Source organism: Eublepharis macularius, chromosome 1 (genome assembly GCF_028583425.1).
Source record: "Eublepharis macularius isolate TG4126 chromosome 1, MPM_Emac_v1.0, whole genome shotgun sequence".
NCBI lineage: Eukaryota > Metazoa > Chordata > Lepidosauria > Squamata > Eublepharidae > Eublepharis > Eublepharis macularius.
Genome location: NC_072790.1, coordinates 90,421,899 through 90,442,100, shown reverse-complemented (window position 1 = coordinate 90,442,100; position 20,202 = coordinate 90,421,899). Strand labels below are relative to the sequence as shown.

The 20,202-nt window shown below is 42.6% G+C and overlaps 1 protein-coding gene across 5 annotated transcripts in view; it reads left to right on the top strand.

Annotated features, from left to right (window-relative positions):
• The window catches only part of USP45 (ubiquitin specific peptidase 45), an 84,858-nt gene that overhangs the window by 12,821 nt on the left and 51,835 nt on the right, over positions 1-20,202 (top strand). For all 5 annotated transcript variants that reach the window (XM_054976474.1, XM_054976482.1, XM_054976487.1 and 2 more), the window contains 3 exons: positions 9,546-9,697; positions 12,062-12,154; positions 12,631-12,761. In XM_054976474.1, the coding sequence (XP_054832449.1) occupies positions 9,546-9,697; positions 12,062-12,154; positions 12,631-12,761 (376 nt within the window). The remainder of the gene's footprint in view (positions 1-9,545; positions 9,698-12,061; positions 12,155-12,630; positions 12,762-20,202) is intronic.

Genomic DNA, 20,202 nt, shown 5'->3' with positions numbered 1-20,202 from the left:
AGGCAAATGGCTACTCCAGAAATGAAATCCGAAGAGCAATCAAACCCAGGATGAATCAAACAACCAAGGAAAAACAGTCTCCTACAGGAAAAGTGTTTTTGCCATATATCAAAGGAATTACTGATCAGATGGGAAAGCTTATGAAAAAGCATAACCTTCAAGCAGTATTCAGACCCACCCGAAAAATACAACAGATGCTACGATCAGCAAAAGACAGTAGAGACCCCCTCACCTCTGCAGGAGTATACCGTATACCCTGCAGCTGTGGACAAGTTTACATCGGGACCACAAAGCGTAGCATCTAGACAAGAATAAAAGAACATGAAAGACACTGCAGACTTGGACAACCTGAAAAATCAGCAGTGGCTGAACATAGCCTAACTCAAACAGGGCACAGTATCTTATTCCAGGACACCAAAACACTGGACAACACTTCCAACTACTTTGTCAGACTGCACAGGGAAGCCATTGAAATTCACAAGCATAAGCAAAACTTCAACAGGAAAGAAGAAACCTTAAGAATGAACAGAGCATGGTTTCCAGTTCTGAAAAACACCAGGCTAACAAAACACTCTACACCTGACAGTAGCCCTGCAGAGAAGATTAGCACATCAAGCCCCAATCCATATGCAAAAGAACCTCCTCAGGATACAGTGAAGCCTCCCATCATTAGCATTCCACACCCTGGGAAACTCTTACAGGATGACTCAGCTCAACCCCACCCCTCCTGAGTAGATATAAATGACCTGCCAACATCTTTTCCACACTGTGACACTGAGAGATCTCTGTCTTTTGGTGCTACACCTCTGAAGATGCCAGCCACAGCTGCTGGCGAAACGTCAGGAACTACAACGCCAAGACCACGGCAATACAGCCCGGAAAACCCACAACAACCATCGTTCTCCGGCCGTGAAAGCCTTCGACAATACATCTGCTAAAGTACATTGATCCAGACTCCCCTTTCTGTGAGTGGAAGGATAACAAGCTCAACAAGGGGTTGAGCATTTCTACTCCTTTATGCTTTTGTACCACATCCCATGCTGGTGCCAAGGCTATCCTAGTCCTCAGAGTGAATTTCTATGGGGATGCAGGCGGCTACAGAAAGAAGATGTAGGTGGGAAAGATCCATTTGCAGTTCTTTAGATTTAGCCCATTGATTAGAGATAGTTAAGTATGGCTTCCATAACTAGATTTGTCAGATAATGAGTTACTAATTAATTTAATTAAATGTGTGAAAATGACACCATTATGACCAAAGTAAAAGTTTGTGATAAAGGATTTAGCTTGAGTCCTGATAAAGTGCTATGGGAAGGCTTGCTGCATCAAGACTGATGCTGGGATATCCGCAAATGACCAATTTCTTCACTTTGGTAATGGAATCAATCCTGGCATTTCAGTTTTATGACTCAGAATCCTATCTCCCATGCTAATGGCTCTCGATTTAAGTTAAGTATTCTGGTGATATGAAAAGCTTGAAGTTAAGTTGGTTGGAGAATACAGATCACTGAATGCTTAAGGATGAAGATCACAAGCAGCAGGTTGCCTACCAACAATCGAGACAGAAAACCAGTCTGATTTGCTGAGAATGCATGAGTGTTAGGGGTAATAATGTGGTGGTGGTGGTGATGATGATGATGATGATGAAATAAATCGTTGCTTATCCTCTTTAATAGTCATAGTATATTATGACTGCACTGGTTATGAAATCTTGTTTGATCTGATGAATTTAAATCAATTAAATATTAAACAATTACATATGTGTTTGAATAATAGCTTTGAAGTTGAAACCATTTTTTGTTTTGGGGTGATGTATCTATGTTGTATTACAGGCATATTAGGGGCATTCCTCCCTATGTAAAACAAAAAGGGGAATGCTTCTAAGATGACATCTCCTATCTACCATTTTAATCAATATAAAAATATTGATTAAATATAAACCTCACCTTTAAAAAAAAAAGCAGAAAAAAGGATTGTCACAGCTACATTTTTAGTCAATCAAAAAAGTTTTAATTGATTTTAAGTCAATTAATCAACCAATTGTTGCAATCCTGTATTAGAGACTAATTTTTATATATATATATATATATATATATATATATATATAAAATAAAATATATTTATATATATATATATTTATATTTATATATATATATATAAAATACAGCTAATACAGCAGGAAAGCTGTTTGCACACAATGTCTTGTATCAGTTAATGCTTGTGGAAGAACTGTTTCTGAATTAGTTTTGTTTTTCCTATCTGCAGTGACAACCATTACAGGTTTATGAATGCAGAACACCTGATTAGCATATACTGAGCTTCTCTACACCACCCCCATACAATAGCTAATAAGAATTGGGGAAGCTGACATTTTAAACTTTGTGTGGCAACTAAATTCCTGCTGGCCTTGGCTCCAATGAATCAGTCCTACAGTGCAGGAGGGAGGGGAGTAAGGGTGAACTGAGAAACCAAGAAGGCTCTGGAAAGCCCCCCCCCCCCGATTTTTATTGACAGAAACCAAGTTTTGAAGTCTGGCTATATTGTTGTGGTTGCCTAGCACCTAGAAACCCCCACAACTGGCACTGAGAACTCCTTATTTTTCAAGCGACAGGCACTGCTTCTATAATGGGGCGGGGGGGGGGCTTAATTTCACTTTTTGTGTGTGTGCAGTTTGTGTTCTGACGAAATGAGCTGTGGTTCTTGAAGCTTATGCCTCAATAAAGTAGGTTAGTCTTAAAGGTGCTACTGGGCTTTTTACTATTTTGCAACTACAGACTAACACAGCTAACTCTTCTGGATCTGTGTGTTCATGGTTTCTGGTTCATGTCTGGATTTAAGTATCTGCATATGAGGCCATGTTGAGAATTAGATACATTGAAAATTAGATATATATGTTGAGAATTAGATATATTGATGATACAAAGTATGCAAGATGAACAGAAACTTTATACTTAGACCATTCCATATTACATTAGCACTTACAGTAATCCTTTCATATAAATCCTTTATTAAAACAATAAGCAAAACTGGACAGGCAAATACCAGCTGTGATTTACAAATTTTATTTAAGCTATAAACAGTAAACATAAAAGATAAAAAACACAACAATCTAAAAAAATCACACAATGCATATAAACAAGCAAACAAGACAAGCAGCTAATAATAAAAAAAAGAAAATAGTTTAGAAAGATAAGAAGACAAAAACTAAACTACAAATTGAGTTCCAGTTTTCTCCTCAACAACTATATATCGTATTCAAAGTCTCGCTTATTCTGTTAAACATAAGAGCCCTCTTTTTTCTATTGTTCATGATTCTTAATCAATAAATCCAGATATCATCAAATCATTATGATCTGTTTCATGTTAAAAGTCTATAAATGGTTTCCGTTCAGCCAAAAATGTAGATAATGCCTTTTTTTTAATCATTGAAGTAAGTTTTGCCATTGACGCAATCTCCAAAACTTTTATCCACCATTCTTTCATTGTAGGCGATGTTGGAGTTTTCCTTTTTTGTGCATACAATACTCTTGTTGCCGTGATCCTACATAAGAACAAAGTTCCAAAACTTCTTTCCAACTGGCTGTCCATCATTCCCAACAAAAAAGTCTCTGTTTTTTACTGGATTTTAATCTTCAAAATCCAGTAACCGATGTTTGTATCTGCAACCAGAAGTTTTTTGCTTTCTTACATGTCCACCACATACGATAAAATATTCCTTCTTGTTTAGCACATTTCCAACATACATTAGAAGCATCCTTGTACATTCTAGCCAATTTTTTAGGAGTCATATTCCAACTATACATCATCTTATAGAAATTCTCCTTAATACTAGAGCTTAATGTAAATTTCAACCCTCTTGTCCACATATTTTCCCATTGCTCCATTAATATGTCATTTCCACATTTTTTTGCCTATTTAATCATACATTCTTTTACTTGTTCTTCTGTCTCAAACATTAACAAAAGTGTGTACATTTTAGAAATAACATGTTCATCATTTGTAGAGTGCAATTTCAAATTCAGTTTTAGATTGCTCAAAGTCAGTGTCTCTTGTCTAACTTAAATTTCTCCGAGATTTCCATATAAGAAAACCATTGACAAACATGTCCTTCTGCTACTAAATCCTCTCTTGATTTAATTTGAACTTGACCTTGAGAAAATTCCAACAAATCACAATAAGTTAACCGTTTAATTGGACACACCATTTCTCTTCTAAAATGAGCTTCTTGTGATGATAACCAGAGAGGTATTTTCAAACAAAACCTAAGTTTGTATTTATTCCATACTCTCAAACTGGCACGCCTGACATAATAATGATTAAACTCTGCATTAACCTTAGCATACCATAAGTATCCATGCCACCCAAATTTTAAGTTGTGCCCTTCGACGTCCAATAGGCTTCTGTTTTTTAACAAAATCCATTCCTTCATCCAAACCAGAGAATTAGCAGCAAAATATAATCTCAAATCTGGTAGACGCAAACCTCCTCTTTCCTTTGCATCCTGCAGAACCTTAAATCTAACCTCCTCCCCCCACCCCCCTGCCATATAAACCTCAATATATCCTTTGGCTATTGTTTAAATGGTGCCTCAGTTGTCAAAACTGGAATTGTCTGAAACAGGAATAACATTCTAGGTAAAACATTTTAATTGTAGCTATTCTTCCCAACGACGATAGGCAAATAGCAGCTGAGTGAATAACTCGAGTAGGTCACTTCTAGAAAATATGTAGTACACTTGTATTAGGTTTAATATGTAAAATCATTAGGGAAATCTTCTTCCAACACTGTGAACAAATTTTCCGCATGTGTTTGTATAGTTCATAGAGTATATCATAATTATTTTATTGGTACTATGTATTGTGATTGTTATAAAACTAGTGAATAAATTGTCTTATATTGTGTTAAAAGACAGGAAGAAGTAAAAGGAAGTATTTGAGGAAGAGATGGAAAACATAGGTAAAAATGCAGAGAACCCCAGTCATTATTCTTGGAAGCTTTTGTTAATTAGCTGGTAGAGAAAGCATAATATTACTTCACATTTAGTATTCCTGTCTTGTACTTGTTCTTAGTTAATACAGCTTTTGGAGTACCAAAAGCTTTCTTGTGGTCCCAGGTTTTACTCTGTGTATGATGTAGGTTCTACAATTAAGCTCTAACAAGAAGCTCATTTAAATACATTTTCTGTGTGCATTGGCATGCTGGTAGCCCTCATGAACTGGCCATTGTCATATTAATTCTGCAGTCATAATGACAGGTATGCACGGAGCTTGCGTTCATTTAGTGGTTTGTAAAATGTATATGCTGCCTCTCCAGAGACCTGCTTGAAGCACATTACAAAGTATAATGCAATCAAATCATGAAAACAATAAAATTAATGAAACTATAAAAACCCAGCCAAAGCATAACAATTTCACAAAACATTTAGTTGCATAAAATGATGTTCCTAAAACAGCCTAGAAATAGACTGTGAAATAATTACAAAAATCCCCTTAATTAAAAGCCTGGATTAAAATGAATGTTTTGGCAGGCATTAGACTTAGGATCACGTAAAGTTTCCAGTCAGTTTTCAAAGACAGTCCCCATGTAGAGCACATTACAATAAGCTAACCTGGATTTATTTATTGTTTATCTAAAATGAAGAAATAACAAAAACTCTTCTGTTGGAATAGATTGGTAAAATAGCATTTATTGCCTCTTTGAAATAGCAGGAAATGGAAACAGCACATGAAGTATGCTGTACATTGAAAGGAGAGAAATTTGCAGACTTGGAGAACATCACTATGATACCACATGATTGGCAGTATAGTGGCTGTTTTATACTGCCTGCCTTAGGAAGAAATACTGGGATGGACGTGCTGGTCATACTCACGGGATTTGGAAAATCCTCAGTTTCCATGCATGAATTAAAAATAGCATATAAAAATAATGTGAATATTTCAGTATGTAAAAAGTCCATGTGGAAAGCAAATAAACTTGAGCCTTCATGTGGTCCTCTGAGTTCTAATTCCAAGTGAATATTTTTGTATTTAATGTGTCTGAAAACGAAAATTTGTGGGCAAAGTCATTTCCAGGCATTCCAATCTACGGACCAATAAATTTGAGTTTCATTTTGGAGATCAGATGAACATCCTTTATTTGCTTGAAAATAAATCTCACTGAATTCATTGGGACTTATTCCCAAGTAATTATGCATATAGGATTGCAGCTTTAATTGTTTATCCTTGAAGCACTTTTCTGTTGTGGATCATAAAGTAAGAAAAGGCCGATAAACACTGTTAATTATTGAATCTCTTGCTTACTGTTAAACTAGTGTGACATTCAGATGTTCCATTATGGCTTCCTGCATTTTATAACTGCATGAGCATTCATGTCTCATAACAAGGCTATTCTGTTCATTGTTTTTTGTGGGTTTTGTTGTCTTTGTTTTTCCTTTCCCTGGATAATTCACGTTTGAGATTCAGTAAACAGAACCTTCCTACTTGTGTGAAGCTGTCATTTAACCATGAAATGAAATGCTTTTATTGAGTTTGCCCTGCAGATATGGTCCGCTGTGGCAGTGCTGTCCATATTTGGTGGCTGTGCAAGGAGAGCCAGGTGGTGCTGCAAAGCATAGCACAGTGAAGCGTGGACAGATATAGGTTTGACATTTGTTATCCTGCACTGCTGAAGGGAAGAGAAAAATCTGCTTTTCCATATGCTACTGCTCTAATTTTTGCCTGCAGTTCTGTCCAGATGGCCTTGTGAGCATTGTTTACTTTAAGATGTTGTCCCAGATGTTGAATGCCGATGGATAAATGCAACAACTGCCATAGACCAATATGCAAATTAAGTACACCATTTTGGCTTTTTAAAAAAGTAACAAGTATGTTCCAATATTGTTTTGGGAAAATGCCTCTTACTATAATCTACTTTTTCAGTGTGGTGGACCTATACTGGCAAGATCTGAGTTCAAATCCTTGTTCAACCATGGGGTAATATTGGGTCAGTCTATCTCTCAGTCTAACCTTATTTTGTCTGGTGGCTGTAAACATAAAAGAAGAGAATAACCCATATACCTGATCTTATACAGGTGAAATTATGATTTCAGTAAGGTTTGAAGCTTCTTTCTGTCCTTGCTAGCTTAATGATATAGGTAACCTATAAGTCTTCGGCTATTAGATATGTTGCAGACTTGTAAGCTAGAAAAGGTGTCAGTGAGGGGGATTTTTGTTGGTGCTTTATATGCAAATTGCATGCATCAAGCTCATCTGTCACCTCTCAAGTTCTGTTCAGATGGAAAGAAATTTAGTGTGCATTCCACCAAGATGATATCATTGCTATGCTTTCTTGGCTAATGTGTGTTCATGAATTCCATTGAAAAGGATTAAAAGGTCATGTATAGTCAACTGCTGTAACATGTAGCATTGTTTTATAAGATAATATTATGCAAATTGCAACCATTTAGTTGTAAAGAATGGATGTATCAGTGGTCCTTGGCAGATTCCATTTTTAGGGATGTTTCATGTGGTGGCATTCTTCCTACACAGAGTTTAATTCTGATTAGGAAAAGTACACCCATTGACAACATGTGTGCTGCATTTCATAAATTACCTTTGTACATAAATTTGATAGTTACACAATACTTGGTTACATATATGGCTTTCTAATGTATGCAGAAACTAGTTTAGTATGCAAAAAATGAAATGTGCAGCAAACACTGAATCTTCTGGCATGTCGCAATTGGTTTCATTGCTCATTCCCATGTTTGAGAATGTTCTTTGTGAACTGTATAGTTATGAACTTGAAGGGATTGTCTTGTGTGTTTGAAAAATATTGAAAATTCAGGCAGACTTCAAAAATGAGCCTTGTCTGGGATACAGGAAAATTATTCCAACAATATCAATGTCAGCAATAATAGGTACTTTAAAATATTTACTTTCTTTCAGAATTAAAATATAGTCTTTCCTTCCCCCATAGTCTTAGAGTCAGGAAGAATCTGGGACTAATGCACAGGGGAATTTTTTGGCATTAGTGTTCTATTAATGTAAATAGGTCTGTTTAGTTATTTCTCAGAAACACTTAATGAGTCTTTGGTATGTAACTCATTAGGACAAATACACGAGTTCATATGTCAAAATGTAGATTGCAGCACTGCAGCTCTTGGCATCCATTAAGTCCATAACTTGTTCACATTGACATGCATTGTTAATCAATACTTGAAATGCTCTAGATGTCAGTAATGTTCATATTTAGTGTAGCAGCTCCGACAATATGAAAGTTGCTAGTAGAAATCTAGGCTAAATAGTGCATCTCAAGTCTTTTTATTACCTCTAGGCTACAAGTTAATGGCTGTCTAACTTTCTGCCCCATTTCTGTTTAAGTACTAAGTCAAATAGGAAACTGCAAGGACATTGTACCGGTAGCACATTATGTTACCATTTATTAAATGTATATATGTTTTAAGGTTTAAAACAAATAGTCTTCTGTGCATCTGGCTCCGGATTAACCAACTTTCTGCCCAATGGCAAAATTAGTAGGGTGGGCAGAGAACACTACAGGCATGTCATCAGAAAAAACATGGTTTCCATCGAGCTGTTGAAGATGTGCTACAGACTAGTTTGAACCCTTGTTTGAGGAGAAAGCTGCCACAAGTGGAATGTTATCATTATAAATCTGACTTTTTAGAAAGTCAATTTTTTTTTGGAATACAGTGCTGTTGAGTCTATGTAGGCTGCCGAACCCTGTGCCATATCACAAATGGCTTTTGAAATTTCCTTTGGTTTGAATAGCAGTTCGTAATGAGACATAGGGTTCTCACTTCTAAGAAAAGCAATAATAAACTGATTGTTTAATTCTGGCTTTGATTTCAGCATAAGACACTGCATATACACTGTAAGAGATGAATGTACGAAGGGTACTATTGATTTAGCAGCACAATAGCTAGACATTATTTAAGAACTTCCCTCATCATACTAACTGTTCACAAATTCATGAAGAAATACAGCCAGTGTGGTACAGCAACAAGAATGTTAGATTAGAACTAGGAAGACCTTAAGTTCAAACTCTGCTCAGCCATGAAGCTGATTTGGAAAGTCAGTCTCAGCCCAACCTAACTCAGAATTGTTGTGCGGGAAAAATTGGAGTGGAGAACCATGTATACTATACTATCAATTGTGGTATTATTTGCTTCTGCTGGTAGTGGTTCTCCAGGATCTCTCGTACAGGTCTGTCATATCACCTACTATCAGCTCCTTTTTTAGAGAGGTTGGGCATTGGACCATCTACATGCAAAACCATGGCCCTGCTCCAAAAATGTGATGGGTATATGGTCACAAAATATTACGAACTCATTGTCATTTTAAATTGCTTCATTATTTAGCATCTGCATTATTTAGCATCTCCAAGCAGAAGAGTGGGGAATCAAACCTGGTTCTCCAGGTTTAATGCTGTTATACACGTAAGACTTTACATTTGGGTTTTGGTTTTTAAGCAGGTTCATAAGCAAACAGCAATTTTTTGGCTGCAGGTGATGCTGCTAATAGATATATATGTGTGTATATATATTACAGATTTGTCATCAGAAATTATATGGTTAAATAAAGAAAACAGTGACACAAGTGACGTATTAAAGGGAAGAAGCATTGGTTCCAGTTGGGCATCGATTCCAGTTAAAGGAATTAATAATTTAGGAAATACATGCTTTTTTAATGCTGTTATACAGGTAAGACTTTAAATTTGGGTTTCTGCTCCCCTATGTCTATATAAAATAAACACAGATAGCTTAATTCACGTAGTAGGGTTGTGTTTGTCTTCCTTTGTACTTCAGGCTGATCCTGAGCTTTCCCCTTAATAGTGGGCACCAATTTTTTAAGTATTTTAAATGACATTCGACTTAATAACATTTGATTTATATACTACCCTTCAGGACAGCTTAATGCCACACTTGGAGCTGCCCTGTGGGCCTGCAGCCTCCTCCTCCTGCGAGGGGCGGGAAGGCCATTTTTTGGCCTCCTCTGCCGCTGCGCGGGCCCGCAAAATGGCAGGGGAAGCCGAAAACAGCCTTCCCGCCCCTCAAATGGCCTCCATGGCAGCCATTTGAGGGGTGGGAAGGCTGTTTTTGGCCTCCTTCGCTGCTGAAGGAGGCCAAAACCGGCCTTCTTGCCCCTCAAATGGCTGCCGTGGTGGCCATTTGAGGGGCGAGAAGGCTGTTTTTGGTCTCCCCTGTTGCTCTGCGGGCTCGTGCAGTGGCGGAGGAGGCCGAAAATGGCCTTCCTGCCCCTCATGGGAGGAGGGGGAGGAGGCTGCGGCCGTGGAGAAGACAAGTGTGGGGCTGGGGCTGGGGCTGGGGCTGGGGAGTGGGAGGCTGGGGCTGGGGCTGGGGGTGTAGGAGGGTCGGGTTTGTGGGGTTTGGGCATTTAAAGGGCCCTGCCGCTTGCAAACTGCAGGTCCCTTTAAACTATCAGCTGGCAGGCAGCGAGGGGGGATCCCCCCCCGCCAGCTGATAGTTTAAAGGGACCTGCCGCTTGCAAGAGGCAGGAAAAGTGTAAATGGCCATTTACAGTATATCACAATCCTCGTTCTTACCTCAGGGATCATTATTGCTCTGAGGGGGAGGGCATCTTATCATGGGTGATTGCCATTTGTCCATCAAGGTGGTAGGACCAAATCTTGAAACTTCCTATCTGCTGGGTGGGAGTCACCCATTGATTCAATTAATTTCCTGCCTTACCAGGAAGCGCAGCTTTCTGTGGGAGCTACGAGAGCTGCAGTCTTCATATGTAGTCATTGCAGATTTCTGTAGAAGTTACATTATTCAAATTTTACGTTTTAACCAAGGAAAGACCTGTGTCTTGATGATATACTATACAGTTTACATATTAAAACTATGCTGCAAGGAACCACTTCGTGCTTTTGAAAAGATTATATTTGATATGAGTTTATTATATTTTTATATTTTGAGTGCTTCCATTTTATTGAACAATAGTGTTATACAAGCAGGGCCCCTGTGAGATCTGCTGGGTGGAGATTCCTTCCACCCCCCATTTTATCCAATTGATGCCTTGCTTCCTCGAGCATAGTGACATATCTCCCACATCCCGCTGAAGTGCAGGTTTGCCGCTAGGGCTGCAGCAGCAGAGATCATCTGTGCTTCCTGGCCAGGTGGCTGGCAGACTGCATTGTTGCCACCTTAATTGTGACAGCGGCAGCAGCAGCATCTGACCCCATCCCATGGCAGTCAGTGAGAGCTTTGCCTCTGGGAGGGTGCCCATGCTTTCTGCTTGGCTGCTCAGCAGAGTGCATGTTGGCTGTGCCAAGCATTTCAACACCCCTCCCCTGCCTGTGCAACTCCATGTTTTTTATCTCAACGGAGGCAGTAGCAGCAGAGTTTCTCTCCCCAGCATTTCCCTCTCCCCAGGCTTACTGTAGCAGCTTTCCTCATGACCTCGGTGTCTTCTGGAGGAAGTAAGTTTCTGTGCATGCACAGACAGTACAGTTTTAGATTTTTAAAAACATTTCCCCCTGTTTTTTACATGCTCTGCAACCTTCCAGGGTTCTCCAAGGTTGTAGAAACATGTGGTTTGTAGGCAAGTGGCTCTGATCTGTGGGTGTAAGGATCTGCAGATTGGGGCCATTTGCCTATTAGTATATAAGATAATTGTGATTGCTAGAACACAGTTGTATAGGTTCATACAAATGCACTGCTCAGTTGTAAGTCCTTTTATTCAGTCCCACTTCATTGTAAAAAAACCCTCTTTCATACCTCCAAATACAAGATTCACACAACTAATTCTGTGAACATAGGTGAATGTTATCATTTTAGACATGTTCATGGCTCTTTAAAAACTTAAAGAAAATTCAGAAAGCGGTTGGTAATGTGGCAAGGACAACTGCGTTAAGGGAAAAAGTAAAAAGTTTTGCTTGGGCATATACAACATATTTGGTAAGTCCAAAGGAGTTCTCTTGATTTTAACCGTGGCTTCTCTTGCTGGTGACCACTATCCTTTCTACAGTATGTCTCTTTCAATAAAAATTTATTATTATTAGTTGATAATTATCAGTTGCATTTTCCCTGTTTTTTCTTTAGAATTTGGCACATACACACATGTTAAATGAACTAATGTGTGAAATGGAAAAGGGCACAACGTTGAAAATAGGTCTGAGTCCGCTGTCCCAACTGGTAAGCATTTAGTTAAACTTGCAAGTTTTTCTGAAATACTTAGTCAAGGATACCATCTTTGAGAAAGATATTTTCTACACACTGAAAAGCAATCATAGTGAGCATACTTTGTGTCTTTATTATTAAAAAATGTGTACAGCAATTAATGCACCTATGTTTGTAGGCAGATTGTTCTATAAAATCAAAAGTCAAATGGTCATGTCATATATGCCTGCTGAATTAAAATAGAAGAGCAACATTTGAGTTCAGTAGTGCCTTAAAGACCAACTAGATTTCCACAGTATGAGCTTTCAAGAGTCAAAGCTCCCTTCATCAGATCTGATGGTTGAACTTTGGAGTTTGGGTTTTCGTTTTAGAAATTGCATCAACCATTTAAATTATGAGCAAGTATTGCACTCTGTTTCTAAATCATTTAAATTAAGAGCAAATATTGCACTCTGCTTCTAAAATCTCTGAAATTTGTTTTGATTCCATAGGATCCTTTGGAAATCACTCTCTCAAGTCCTGGATCACTGACTTCAGCTATGTTCCTGTTCCTTCACAGCATGAAAGAAGCTGGAAAGGGTCCTCTTTCTCCTAAAGTTCTTTTCAGTCAGCTCTGTCAAAAGTAAGAGTAACTTTATGTCAATAGCATGTTGCCCATGGACGGTGTCTAAACACAAAATATGAAATACTACATGAAATATAAAGCTTTCCTGATAAATATTCTGTAGCTCAGTAGAAATGCATTGTTTACAAGAAAATGCAAGAGCTTGAAGTATTTTGATTTTTGAGGGGTTGTTCCCTCCTTAATAGACAGGTTATTAGGGAGGAAAAGAAATTGATGATTCTTTCCATAGCAACTGTTTAGCGTCTGGTACTAATTCATCCACTGTTAATTTTGTTAGTGTTGCAGCTGTCAGACGTTTTGCTAAGACAGATTGTGTGCATAGCTACAGGGCCCTTCTGTTTGTTTTCCACTATTCTGAATATTAGGGATGCAGACTTTTAACTTATCTAGAGACTTAGTAGCTCACGCAACATTTATATAAACTAAGAGGTCATAAATAATTCCTCTGTTACGGCTGAGTAATTTTATCAGTGGAAGAAATTGTGAAGCCAGGTATTATGGCAGAAGTCCTTGTTATTAAGTAGATTTTTGGATAATTTGGAAAGTGGAGCTTCTGTTCTGTTTGGTATGATTACAGAAATTCTGTTTTTATTCTTTAATCTTGCTAAGCAAGAGTTTAGGCAATAATATTGTTGCCAAGTAGGCCCCCTCCCCTGCTTTAAAGCCTGCTATGAATTGTGTTAGAGTTTCCTGCGTCACTGTTTTACTGCTGCACCATAGACTGCTTTGCACGTGTGTGCTCTGATACACGTGTCAGTTTCCTGCCTGCGTGTCAACCACCCTGCTGCTGCTATAGACTGTGTAGTTCACTGACTCCATGTTTGGCTAACTGCACAAAGGACTCTCTTTCTGGGCAGCCCTGCCCTGACCTGTATCTGGACTTCCTAGTGTGTGTTTGGACTCTGTTACAAGTGTGCCCCGTGCCTGCATTGCCATCTGCCACGGACCGTGCCTGTTTCCTGCTTTGGACTGTGTTTTAAAGTGTTGTTCCCCCTGCCTCCATGGAAGCCTGCCTCATATGGGCCCAAGCCGCTGCTAGCAGCCGGGCGCCTGCCGGGGAAACCTCCAGCGAGCCTGGCTAGGCGCTCCCTGGTCAGTTCCCGCCTGGAGCCTCCCGCGGGTAGGTTGCCGAGCTTGCCCTCGCTACCGGGCAGCCTGCTATCCAGCCCCAGCTATGCCCAGCCGGCATCCATGTTCTCAGGCAGCCAGAAGACCCTGGGAAGAAGACTGCTTTGAGAAGCCATTTCGGCGAAGCGGGCACACCACGTCCGCAGCGAGAGCCCCTCGCCCCGCTCTGCATATCTTAGGAGCCGCCCCGGAGAAGGAACTAAGTGCCGACCATCCCAAGCACTTAGAGAATGCATCTCAAAGGAACCTCCGCATTCCAGAAGCTGATGACATCAGGACAAGCCCTGTCCGCTGGAACATCCTTTCAGCCCACTTGGATTTCCCCCTCCCTCTTTTGTCCCCTCTTCCTGAGGTGTCACTTATCACAATCTGATTACCAAAGTGGCCCATCCAAGCCATTCAGTAGCCCATTAGACCCTTTGTTTTAATCTGTGAGAACCACCAAGTACAGCACCAGCCCCAGGGTACGTTTTGGGGTATTTAAGCTGGTCTCTCAGACCGCATGGTGCTTAGGCCATTCCTATCCAGACCCCCCCCCCTTGCTGCCCGTGGCTTAGGCCATTCCTATCCAGACTTCCTTGCTGTCCGTCTGTGGTCCCAGTGCTGGCATTGGGCCACCTCGCTGTTGCGTCTCTGCTTCGCTTCAGGATAAGTGAGTATTCCCCCTATCATCGTTGGGAACCAGCTAATGCGAACGTCTCTGTATTTCCTACTCTGTATTTCTTAGACCTTGTATGTTCTTTGTATGATTGTGCAAGCTAGGCTTACGCTACACTCAAATACACGTGTTTGGACCTTACTCCTTGTCTGCCTCTTTTTCACTAGAGTGTCTGGAATCAGGACCTCCGTAAACATAGGTTAAGATCCGCGCTTAATATTAATAGTTACAGACTGCTACAGCTAATTCCCCATTACAATAAAGAGCAGTTCTGGTAACAGTTTACTGGTGGAGAAAATGCGGGCATAACCCAGTTCGTGTGAATACACGTGAGTCGACACGCGTGTCTTCAGCGAACTGACTTAGAGGAAAATTTTCCAGACCTCAGTGTAAAGAGCGCAATTTAGCTCAGGGAATTAAAAGTGTGAGTGTGTGTGGCTCTAGCGAGCATTTCTATCTTGTGGGTTGGCTTTTCCCCATTTCCTCCTTCAGCCAGCTTTGGACTACTTGCCTTTTGTGGTGCACCGCGAGGCCCTCCAGCCGTTATAACCGGTGTACTGTGGGTGAGGACCTCTGAACTGGTGAAGTTCCTGGCCACTTTCCGGGCCGCCTAAACGCGTCTATGTGGGTGGGATCCCAGAAGTAGGCTCTATAGATATATATATCCTGAAGCAGCACATATAAAACTCTTTTCCGCCCTCCCCCGTCTCTCCTAAGTCCGTCCAAACCCCGTTCCTGCCAGCACTTAGGCTTCAATCCCCGCTCCGGAGGAAACGGGAAGGGATCGATAGTCCGTTCGTTCAGTCAGTTTAGCTTTGGGAATCTAAAGCCAGGTTCCTGAAGCCCCGCGGCAGCCGGCCGCACCGTGCTTAAGAGTTTTAAGGTAGACTCTTGGGCGCCTTTCCGCTTGCGAGTTTTACGTCAGACTCGTGGGCGCACCTCGCTTGGGAATCAGTGGGACTCTTGGGCACACTTTTGCTTGGGAGTTGTTAGAACTCTTGAGCGCTTTTCTGCTTGGGAGTACCGTGGTTTTACTCCTGAGCAATTTTGCTTGGGGACTTGCAGAGGCAGTCCTTGAGCGCATTTAGTCTTTTGGTCGAGGCTTGGAGACAGTTTAACCGTTTGTCTCTGAGCGTGAGGCCTGGGGACACTTTGAGTATAGTTCTTGGGCAGAGAGCTTGAGAGCATTTTGGCTTCTGAGCAGAGGCTTGGGAGACCCCTTAGTTGCAGTTTCCGGGCAGAGGCTTGGGAACCCTTTTTGGTTTTCTGAGCACATAGGCTTGGGAGACCCCTGAGCTTTGGGTTTCCGAGTATAGGCTTGGGAGACCCCTGAGCTTTAGCTTCTAGGCAGAGGCTTGGAAGCACTGAGCGTTTTTGTTCTTGGGCTTAGAGAGCTTGAGAGCACCCTCCGAGCCAGTAAACGTTTCCTGGTCCCGTGGCTTGTAGGCAAGCTTGAAACGGGAATAGGAATTTTCCTTCTCCCCCGGTGGAGAAGAGCCGAGTGTAGAACCCTTAAAAATCCCCTTGAAGTAGAACCTTAAAACCCCCTGGTAAAAACCCTTGAGGACCTGAGGGAAGGATAAACCTCCCAAAAGGAACATAGAGAGGAAGAAGTTGTTAAAACCCTTGAGCAGCTTTAATCGCCCCACCCCTGGTGTCGCTGATCTACTCTTTAACCTCCCCCGAGATCAGCCTTAAACTAAAAAGTAAAAATGTACCGGGCAAACCCCACCGTGCCCCGCCTGGAGAAGTGGCTAGTCAAGAAGGGAGATTGCCCTTGGGAAGCCGGTTCCTTCAAGGGACCTGACCCGCTCCAGATAGTCAGAAGTGCCTTCCAAGATTTTTGTGAGAAAGAGAAACCCAAGTCGAGCAAAAAAGACAGATACGGAGCTTGGGCACTTTTCACTGCCTTACAGGACAGCGTGTCCCTGATAAATAAATTACAGATAGCGCAGGAAGATAGTGAGCAGGAGATAGAGAGGCTCAGAACAGCCCAGGACAGAGAAAGGAAGGAGCTAGAGGAGAAAGCCAAACGAGAACAGGACGCCCTGCATCTAGAAATCCAGAGTCTCAGGGCCAAACTAGTCGAACAGGAGAGAGACCATGAAGAGAAAGCAGTCGAGTGGCGCGCCGAACGCGTCAATTTCATATTAGAAAAGCAAGGATTAACTACCGCCCTCCAGGACGCCCAGCACAAGGCTGAAGCGGCCACCGCTCGTGCCGATATGGCTGAGCACGCATTAACGGAGGGACAAGAAGAGATTACTAAGCTCACCCATGCTGCCCGGTTCATGGCGGACCACAACCAGTCTAAAACCGCAGCCGCGGACCATTCAGCTTGTAAGAGGGAGCTAGAGGCCCTAAAGCGACACTTGGGGATGCAACAGGCCGTAATTTCCGCCGTGCACCCCTCAGCCCTCTTGGCCCTCCCAGAAGATAGTAAGGATAGCTGGGCATCTCAATTGCCCCAACCCGAGGAAGCCCCACAGCCCCTCCATCCAATAGCTACTAAGGAAATTGTATCCATGGACGAGGATGGCAGGAAGACAGACCGGGTCGTTAAAGAAACCCGCAATTGGAGGCCCGATGAGCTCCAAGCCATAGCAGACCGTATGGGACCCCTAAACCGAGACACGGCCATCCAGTGGTTCACCCATGTGACCACCTCCCAGCCCTCCGCTAGTGGTTCCGATGTGGCCCAGCTGGCCCGCCAATGCGCTGCCCCTGAAATAGTCTCGGCCCTGAATGCCTATATCTCTAACCGAAGGTTAGCCACCCACAGTCAGTACGGAGCAATTAAAGAAATTTGTGCATTCCTGTGGCCCACCAAGAGTTTGAAAGCCCTGTACATCGCAGAGTCTCAAAAACCCGGAGAGGACCCAGAGGCATATTTAGCCAGAAAGCAGCTTCTTGCTGAGCTAGCAGATGAAGTAGATTTAGATGCAAGCGATGTACCCGACTTTGACGAATTAGAATTCAGGAGAGCAGTCTTAGATGGACTCAATAGTACCACCCGCCTAGCACTAGCAGGAGTGGAGCCCGGGAGCATCTCATGGGGAGACCTGGAAGCTCGCATCAGAAGCATTGCTGGCCTGTTGCGAGAAACCGGCGCCATCCGCCATGTGAAGTCCCCGGCCTCCCATAGGAAAGAGAGTGAGCCCATCAACACAGTCACGTATGCCAACCATGGTCCCCACTCCCAATATCGGCCCCAAGGGCATAGCTCGTACTCGGAGCCTAGAGGTGGAATCTTGCGTGGGAGAAGCGGTAGCTTCACTCAGGGCCGCAGCCAAAGGGACTCTCATCCAGGAGTAACCTTTGCGCCCACCCCCAGTCGCTACCCTTCCTCCCCACAGGGACCCTCTGAGCCCTGGAGACCTGCGCTGCCCTCGGCACCCCCGCCCCCTCGGGCACCTCACTCCTACAATCACCAGGTCTACCCTCCCCCAAGTCAGGCTGACTCCTGGAGACCGCAGCCAAAGGACCATGAGGAGCCCTCTGACCTAGGAGAGCCGCCACCAGCTGGGAACCCCTTTTTCCAATAGGGATGCCCGGGGGTCACACATTACTCTCCCCACTTAACTGCCCGTGGGAGAAAACCAAAGGTTGAGGCTAGCCTTCGACCTCCGGGAACTAAAAATAGCTGGAAACTTAAAAGAGAGAAGGAAAGATTCCAAAGGGTGATTCGCACCCAGAACCCAGCACCAACTCTGCCAGACACCTCTGAAAGAAACCTGGCAGAGCTGCAAAATAAAATTCAGGAGCTCATAAGTGTAAATAGGGAACAGAATTTAAAAATAAATGATCTTAATAAAGAGAATGAGGAATTAAAAGAAAAATTAAATGCTTGCACAACAGAGAAAGAGCAGCTCCACAATAAATTCCTTAGCATGCAGACTTTGCTGGAGGACCAGAATAATGAAACTGCCACTTTAAAAACCCTGATGCAAAATCTCCTGGAATCCCAGAGACTCACTGAGGCCAGATTAAAGACTTTAGAGGAACAATCAGTGATTGAATCAGCACCCCGCCCCGCCAAAGGCAGTGAAACAGGTAGCCAGTCACCTTTGCCTCCAACTTCTGCCTCAGCCCCCATGCCCAAGAAGCCAGAATTCACTTTAGCCTCTGAGCATGTGCAGAGTTTAAAAGTCATTCCCCAAGAAATTGTCGTGGCTCCCATAGACTGCCCCCAGCCAAGCTATACACAGCCCACCGTGACAGTGCCCTCTTGCAATGATCCTGAAGAACAGGTAAACAAAAGTAAAAATGCAGTTCCTTTAAAAGAATTAAATTGCTTTGAGAATCCAGTGCTTGCAACTACACACCAAATAGCTTTCTCTCAGCCTTCCCTGACTAACACCCCTGAAGAAAACCTAATGTTGTGCCTGTGTGGCTTAGTAGTGCTCGAGCTAATTCAAAGACATTTGTGTATCTGTTTCCACGTTTTAAAAGGCTCAAGCCCAAAACTTAGTGAAAAGGTAGAGCCTCCAGCAGTAAGTGCAGTCAGGAATGTAATAATGCAAGTGAGCAAACTCCAGAAAGAATCCCAGTTGCTAGCAGCATCTGAAACAGACTGTTCCCACTCAGCGTTGCACCCCCACCCCTCATTGAAATGGAAAAACTGGCCAGACCAGGATTCTGACCTCCTCCCAGTTCTTCCTTTTGTCCTCTCCCAGGCTGAAGCAAGCCCAAATAAATGTAATCACTGGTTCCCTGTCAGAATTTGGAAGGGATTGGAACCAGGAGTGGAAAAGCCACCTTAAGGAGACTTGAGTTCAAGTCCCCGCAGCCCCCGTCCCTTTTTGTTGTGCAGTCTTAACTTTATGTGTGTGTGAACCTGAAGCCCAATTCCCTTTTGAAATTAGATGTAAAAAGCCAACTTGGCTTCATATAATCATTTAGTGTTTTTGTTATTTCTTGTCAGTTCTATTCTTTAACTTTCTTAGGCGGGCCCCATAGTTGGGACCCTTGGGGGGAACACGGCAACCGGGGCCAAGTGGGACCACCACCGAAAGTGATTCTTAATTGGATTTTAAGCCGCATGTTCGGAAAAAAATTACACAGGCAAAAGAGAGTTGCTGTGTGGAAGTGGTTGGAGAGGCTTTAGCCCAAAGGTGATTTCCAATACTGTAGATGCACCAATAAAGGTGATCTCTGTATTTGAAAACGTTTCACCCGCCGTGCTGGTGAAGATCCCGCATCTACGTAGATTCGGGGTCTCACCTGCCAGACCCACGCTTTCGCATGATGGTCGGCTTTGGCTTTGAGGGCCGTGCCTCCCCTGGAAAAGGATCCCCAAATAGCCCAACATCCCTCTTTTACTAATGTTCATATTCGTCATGGTGAGTTGCTATACGGCGCCACCATCTAGTACGCTTTAGTGCAAAGGTAAAAGACCCGCCAGTATTTTGTAAATATGTGCCCTCTGGAATATGTTATTGGGGTGCGTTCGCCACGCACAAGGGGCAGCGTGCCTCATTTACATAGCCAGAATCCCCTGCGCCAAGATGACCCCCGAATAACCCAGACCCAGTGGCGCCGGCAGATCTCGGCCGCCTCCGCCGCTTTTCGATAAACGCTGCCGAGCACCTTCGGCTCCACTTCGGCCCTTTCCGCCAGCAGCCGCCCGCCCCACGTAATCTTTTCCCTTGC